This window comes from Pinus tabuliformis, chromosome 4_1 (genome assembly GCF_031772625.1).
Source record: "Pinus tabuliformis cultivar Carrire ecotype Pingquan chromosome 4_1, CPIR1, whole genome shotgun sequence".
NCBI classification, from domain to species: domain Eukaryota; kingdom Viridiplantae; phylum Streptophyta; class Pinopsida; order Pinales; family Pinaceae; genus Pinus; species Pinus tabuliformis.
In genome coordinates, this window is record NC_142303.1 from 100912043 (window position 1) to 100919677 (window position 7635).

Below are 7635 nucleotides of genomic sequence, written 5' to 3' on the forward strand. Positions count from 1 at the left end.
TCGGGGTGGAAGGGGCCTCGCTTCCGACACCAGCACTACAGGTACAGGACAGAGGTAAGGAGCCAATGCATGATGAGGGGCCATCAGGTGAAAGAGAGACCGACTTCGTTCTCCTTCATGATGATGATACTGATACCGGTCCGCAAAGTGCACAGCTTAAAGAGATCATCCAAGAGCAGCAAACAGAGATTCAAGCCTTGTCCCTTGACTTGGAGAGAGCCAAATGGAATATGAAATATCTGGAGCAGAGGAACAAACAACTTGAGGATCGGTAAGTTGAGATAGAGTTGCAACTGATCAAGGAAAACCAGCAACACATCATGGCAACACAAGGTAGACCTATGGAGCAAAGAGATGAGGACCGGGAGTATGTTTTAAAGAAAGTGAAAGTTCACTTGGAGCAGCTGTTGGAGAAGGCTAATGGGGAAAAATAAATGCTGAGGTGCATGACTCACCATTACATGGCCCAAAACATGAGCTCGAAAGCGAGAATTAGGAGCCTAAAGGCGAAATTGAGGAAGGTGACAAAAAGACAAAAGAGGCAAAAAGAGCAAGATCGGCTCCAAATCTTGGCCGAGGCTTTGTTGGTCCAGCATGACATGTGATAGAGAAGGTACAGCCCAAATTTCAAGAAATTTGGAGCACATTTTTGCATTTTGGAGTGTGGTTTGTGGTTACCCTGAAATTTTCCTCCTTTCAGCCTAAGGCAGATTTAGGTGCTAACAAGGGGATCCTTGATGGATTTCATGAGAGTCCTTTGAGCCCTTACATCCCTTTTCATGTATTCAGCTAGAGCTTGAGCTTCTTCCTTTGGAGGTTTAGTGACAAAAACCTTAACCTACTCAACGACTTCATTTTGTATGAGGATCAAATCTATCCTCTTCTTCCATGCAATAAAGTTTGATGACCCAACCAATTTGTTGTTTTCCCTGCAAAATGAATTCATTTTAACAAATTCAGACATATATATAAAGATACTTACTTGCCAAGTGAAGATGCTCCTTGATGTTAATATCTTCAACTTGATGCCTTCTTGATTTTGATGATGATAGAAGATGTCTTCTTGATGAAGATGTCTTCCTTCAAAAGTGATCCTTCATCGAGAGGGAGATCACTTTGATTCCTTGATGATGATGATTATGCTTCTTCCTACTTGTCTAGAGTGTAGATAATTTTAGATGCTTCAGTGTGTAGGTCTTTTATGGATGAGCTAGGGTTTTGAGGTCTTTTTAGTTCCTTCCAATCATGCTTGACAAATTTACAACTATTTATTTTGTCCCTTCTTTAGATTTTTGGCTTGTTGTTGCAAGACTTCAATTTTAGCTTCTTCTGTAAAAAACCTAGTTCATACATGTGACTAGAAGATGAATGGATTTTTCTCCTTTCTCCTTCACTTGAGATGGAATCTTCTTCTTATTAATTCGGCTTGCAAGGGAGACTTCTTTTTGCCCCAAAACTTCAGCTCTCTTAGATTAGCTTATACTTCAAAATTTTATGCTGCAAGATGATGCCTTAATCTTCACAAGTGCGGAGGAATATAGCCCAAAAAAAGATCTAAGATGCTTCACTTCTCCTTCTTTCTTCATTAGGTATTGGGTTTCTTTTTCTCTCTTGATCAAAGTTATTTCTTGATGCTTCTTAGATGTTCTTCTAGTGCTTCAACCCTTGAGTGCCCTTCTTTAAGCTGTCTTTCCTTATCTTGTCACCTTAGCTCTGATACCATGTTGAGAAATATAGGGGTGGCTAGAGTATATGATTTCTCTTAACTTGATAAAGGCTTGTGATATATGTTTACTTAACTTGATTAGGTTCTTCTTTCACTTGATTATTATTAGTGTACTTTATCGTCAAACAACTAACAAACAATATGTAGGCGATCAACAAGAGCCAAAACCTCTCTAACTGAGAGGAAAACCCACAAGAATTCTTCTCTTCTTATAGAACTTCAGTTGTTGAATTCCAAGACCTATTACCCTTAAACAAGACCCTCCAAGATGAAGTCAAACCTTACTTCCAACAAATTATGAAATTTTGACTTACCCAGTAGATTCTTTTGGAACTTCGACATGCCCAACAAATTCTCTTGCAACTTTGACATGCCGAACAAATTATTCTACAACTTTGACCTCCCCAACAAATTCTTCTGGCCAACAAATGTAGAAACCCTAACACAAGAGAGAGAGAGAGAGAGCCCCAAAAACTTCATCTAGTTCTTCTCCTTCTTGTTCATCCTTTTCCATCTTCTATTTTAAGAAGATCGAGCTTGCTTAAGTGAGTCTCCAAATGACGTCAAGTTCCTTCTTATCTACAGGCTTGTGAGGGGTACAAATTGTTATCTTTAGGAGGCTGACTTGTCCCTTCATGTAGGCCGACTTGATCTTTGCACCATCACAAGGCCTTGGAGGGTCTTTTGACTCAATTTTAACTCAAATATTTTTTCTTTACAATATGTAATGTGCCCAAATGGGTCTTCAATACATGACAATGACTCAATCGACTTGTAGACTAAATAACAAGTCCTAGAAGCACTCAATGGGTGCTTGACCTAAAAACACATTCCCTTGAGCATGAAACCCATGCCTTAAGAAAAAACATAAGAAATTTATTTTTCTTTTCATTAAATACATAAAATCATGATTACATGTGTCATTATAAAGACCAAACCTAGTTACATATATCAACACACATGAACTCAAAATGGCGCACCTTTAATCTTTTTTTATCCCAAATAATTTGATGTTACATTTCGCTATTTTTGAACGTGTTCACCCTACCTATATCTATGTTTCATGTTGTTAATTACATCAAGAGCAATGAAATGCCTTGCAACTCAATATGAGAACAAAATTATGTTTTGCTAAACAATTACATGATTATTACTTAAAAATAATTTATAAAACAACAACAAAAATTGAAATTCAAATAAAAAATCAATAACTAATACATAAAAAAATACTTAAAAAATTAAAATGAAATAAATCCATCTTAAACTCAAAAATGTCAATTATCAAACTAGATAAAAATTTCTTAAAAAATCATAATATTAAATTTTAATGTTTTTTAAATTTTAGTTTCTAAACTATATTAATTTAATTAAATCGTTAATTAAACCGTAACAATTTAATAAAGTAGCATATTCAATTCATCTCAAATAAACTTCTAATCGTAACGGTCACTAACGCAAAACAATCTATTTTATAAATATAATCACAATACTACTAAAACTCTAAAACAATTTAATACAATTTATTAAAAAACATATGCACTCTCTAATGATTATATGTTGTGTACCTTTTTAACCATACGATGTCAATATCTCAAAGTATTCTATACTAGCCCTCTAATTATAACAGGTTATAACTACTACTATGAATCAAAACATATTAATACTCTACACCATTGTATTCTAAGTATTTTTGAGTTCATGTAATACCTAATTAGCTTGGTATTTATAATTATTTATATAAAAAATATTTTTTCCCAAAATATATTTATATAAAAATTATTTTTCTATATGAAGTAAATTAAAAATTAATATAATTATATAAATTAAATAATTGCTTATGCTAGTAATTTTAGAATTAAATTATATCTTCTTGCAATAAAATAAATTTTATTTAGTTTTATTTTTTAAGTGATGATTCCTTCTCAGTGTGATTTTAACTTTTGTTTTTTTTAATCTTACTTTTAAATTATTAACTTTTTCTCCTCTTTTTTAATCTTACTTTTAAATTATTAACTTTTCATTTAATCTTACTTTTAAATATTATTGTTATAAACATCAATAATTATAGAGAATATATGTATTTAAAATAAAATAAAAAATAAAAAAATGATTAACTATTAAAGTTTATTAAAGTTTAATTTAACCTTTTTGATATATAAAAAGGAAAAGATATCTATTTGATTAATTTAACCTTTTGATATATAAAAAGGAAAATATATCTATTTGATTAATGTAACTTTTTGATATATAAAAAGGAAAAGATATATATTCGATCTCACCAGTCCACATAATATTTATTTTAATTAATCTACACGTGGCCCACCATATCTGAACTGCTGTTGGTGTTGGAAAAGGAGCTTTGGCCGAGTCAGTTGACAGTCTTGCATAGCGATTGCTGAAAAAATGGCCGTGCTATTTGTAAACGATCCATATTCTGTAATTTCCTTGAGCTGAGCAACCATTTCCTCCGACGCCGGGAACTTGAAGGCGAACTGCAACTGCATTTAGAGTGATACCAACCTGTAGATTCTTTTTTATCTCCAGATGCGGTACCATTAGTTGATGCATAGCTAGTTTGATATCGAAAAGTTCATTTCCTCTTATTAGTTTGATATCGAAAAGTTCATTTCCTCTTATTATTTGTATGTAAATTTTTAATATAATAACAAACATTTACATAGATCAGAACATTAATCCAGATTCAATTCCCAAATTACATTGAAAATGTATTTAACCACCAACTCAGAATAAGGTGAATGGCAAACCTTTACAAGTTAAATAAAATTGGATTTAGTTTCGTTCTTGCAAATAATTGAATTTTTTAAATGAGTAGTCAATTCATACCGGATTGTGGAGAAAAAAAGTGCGATGGTTACTCCTTTTCTTTTTTCTTTCAAATGGCGATCTTAACTTTTAAGAGCATGCATTGTGGTGGCAGCCCTCGAATAAACTGATTCGAACAAAATTTGAGTGCCTTACAAGGGTTGAGCACTTTGGCTTTTCCTTTACTCTCATCAATGGATTTTTGCTCTGCATTACTGTTACAATAGACTTTACGTGTCTGTCCGCTTAAATGCTGGGTGTATGAAAGTGCGGCTGTGATATGGACTTGGAATGAAAATCGCCGAGAAACAGAGAGCAGAGGCAGAGCAGCCATATTACATAGACATCTCTGGAGGGATATGTGGCTATAAACATTATTATATGAAGTTAATAAAAGTAATGTGCATTTAACAGTTTTATTTGTGTTTAAATGTTTGGAGGTTTCATTTATATGGATTTTAGTGTAAAAAGATATAAACCATTAAAAAACAAGTTTTATCATCAATTTTATTTATAAAGTGTTTTGGTGTTTAGTATAGATTTACAAAAATTTCACAAGTATAGACATTATACATAGCTATAGTTACAAGTATAACCCATAGTTACAAGTATAAACTAAAAAAACTGTGCTATCTGAAAAGTGAAATTTAAAATTACAAACCTTATTCAATGAAATTCACCTTTACATATTACAGAAGTTGGGGAGAGAAGATAAAATGGAGGGTTGTGAAGAATTTCTGGGAAGACACTACCCATTAACTTCTTGGTTAGAGACTACCCATTACCCACCATCATGGGGGACCAGAAATGGCTAGAGTTTACAATGGACTCCATTTTATTTGATTTGCTCAAGTTTGGCCACAAGTTCCCTCATATCTGGTCGGTCCTCTTTGTTCTCTGCAAGGCATCTTAAAGCCAATTCAGCAATTGCAATAACCATCACTTTTATGTCAGAGTTTGAGTCAATTTCCAGATCTGGGTCTATTAGCTCATGCAAAGCTCCAGCTTTAATCTTTGCTATTGCCATATTGGCCAGGACAATTTCCCTTTTACTGCGACTTATGTCCACAGCTAACTTGGCCGAGATGATTTCCATCAAAACAACGCCAAAACTGTAGACATCGGATTTATCTGTGAGCTGAAAGCATTGGTGGTATTCCGGGTCAACGTAGCCGGGCGTGCCCTGTGGGGCAGTGGAAACATGAGTTACATCTAATGGTACAAATCTTGAAAGCCCAAAATCCGCTACTTTGACATGCAATTCCTCGTCCAGCAGAATATTTGAAGATTTAACATCTCTGTGGAAAATAGGCGGTTCATGGCAGTGTAGAAATGCTAAGACCTGCGCAGTCTCTATACAGATTCTCAGACGGGTATCCCATTCTAGACCTTTATCCTTCTTCAGTTCCCCGTGAAGATGATCTGACAAAGTACCATTTGGAACATATTCATAAACAAGAAGCAGATCTGGGCTTTGTGGGGAACTACAACCATAGAGACGAACCAGGTTTGGATGATAGAAGGTCGAAAGAATCTGCACCTCGTTGATGAATTGTTTGAATCTTTTACAATTATCCTGATGCAGTCTCTTCACTGCCACGGCACGACCATCCCAGAGTTTACCCAGATAAACCGAACCATATCCTCCATCTCCAACTTGATTCTTCTCGTGGAAATCATCGGTCGCCTGTTTCAATACTTGGTAGGAGAAAATGGGTAGCGTCCCTATCTTACCTTGTGTAGCTGCTTCCATAGCTTTATCCTCATTGTCTGTAAAACTGCTAACAACAGAACTCTCGCGAAAATCAAGACTCTTCCTTCTGCACACAGTTATAGCCACTAATAAAGCAGCTACTATAAACACAGCCGCTCCAACGGATTCACCTGGAGTTATTAAAATCAGTTAGTAATTAATAAACCCAACAATAACCATCAACAGATCAGCGAAAATACCTGCAGAAAGATCTTTACCTATTGCAGCGCCGTTCTTAAGCTTCTTTCCTGGTTCAAAAATATAAATTCAAATTAGCTTCAAGGGCTATTCTATTTAATTCCACGGCTACTCAACCAAATAATTCAGACACACTTCCACATAAATATAAATCGAAAGGATACCATGGCCGGGACACTTGTCGGTCCGTGGCCCATCCTTGCAATAGCAGAGGAAGGGCTCAGTTGAATCCGAAGTGTTATAACCACATATCCCTCCACTTGATCTGCACCTTTCATCTCGAACTGTATCATTCAAAACCCATGCCACTCTTCTCACATCAACTGTTATTTGTGTGGAAGAACATTCCTTCATCAAATTCCCACTGTCGAACAAACTATAATAGACACTAGCATTGCATTTCCTGAGATCCCCTTTCCCTGTGTTGATTTCACGCGGAGAACAGGTGTAGACGTTTAGAGTCCTGTTAAATTTGCCCGTAACATTGAAGACGGCGTCCCCTATATGAAAGTAATCATCGAAAAATCGGCAGTTCTCTTCCCTGAAAATAAAGAAGTGGGACTGGGAATCAATCCTTAATACTGTGAAATTGAGGCCATCAATGGTAATTGTAGGACTTGAGTTCTGCACACAGTCGATTTGAAAGCGAGGGAGACCACACCCACGGTTTCCAACACCGAAAGGATACGTGATATTCATAATCCCACATGTAGTACCGTTACTTTGGCAAAACTCATATTGTCTATCCCAGGCGCATACTGAGCAGGGGAGTAGAGAGGCACAGCAGGCAGTCACGATAAGGAAGAAGAAGAGGTGCGTAGCCATCGAGGGAAAGGGAGGAACACATAATTCCATTGGGAGAAGATGAGGGAATGAGAAAAGCAGGGATGGGCTTCATAATAGTCCTCTCCTACCATTAACGGTTGTGGTCAGGTCAATGATAAAGCAAAGAGAATGTTTGAATAGTTCGAATTATAAGAATAAGATCAAATATTCTTCGAATTATAAGATCAAATAATGATGGCTGAGAAATTATATAAAATGTAATTGGAGGAAATCAACTTAATGGAGGCATATTTTATGTTAACTTTCTCGTCACTACCTAGTGATTAATCATATCCACAGAGCAGTGAGG

The 7635-nt window shown here is 35.5% G+C and overlaps 1 protein-coding gene across 1 annotated transcript; it reads right to left on the minus strand.

Moving 5' to 3' along the window:
• Window positions 1-5179: 5179 nt before the first annotated feature.
• On the minus strand, window positions 5180-7432 carry LOC149174420 (LEAF RUST 10 DISEASE-RESISTANCE LOCUS RECEPTOR-LIKE PROTEIN KINASE-like 1.2). Its single transcript, XM_089422593.1, has 3 exons — window positions 6665-7432; window positions 6521-6550; window positions 5180-6433 (listed from the first exon to the last, which is right to left on the minus strand). The coding sequence occupies exons 1-3, from the start codon at window positions 7353-7355 to the stop codon at window positions 5385-5387; spliced, it is 1770 nt and encodes a 589-aa protein (XP_089278719.1). The 5' UTR covers window positions 7356-7432; the 3' UTR covers window positions 5180-5384.
• Between the last annotated feature and the right edge of the window lie 203 nt (window positions 7433-7635).

Excerpts from the sequence above, each read along its gene's own strand:
- LOC149174420 (XM_089422593.1), bottom strand. The coding sequence starts at position 7,355 with ATGGAATTATGTGTTCCTCCCTTTCCCTCGATGGCTACGCACCTCTTC. Across the intron at positions 6,551-6,664 it reads CGACAAGTGTCCCGGCCATG|GAAAGAAGCTTAAGAACGGC; the intron begins GTATCCTTTCGA and ends TTTTTGAACCAG. Across the intron at positions 6,434-6,520 it reads TAAGAACGGCGCTGCAATAG|GTGAATCCGTTGGAGCGGCT; the intron begins GTAAAGATCTTT and ends TAATAACTCCAG.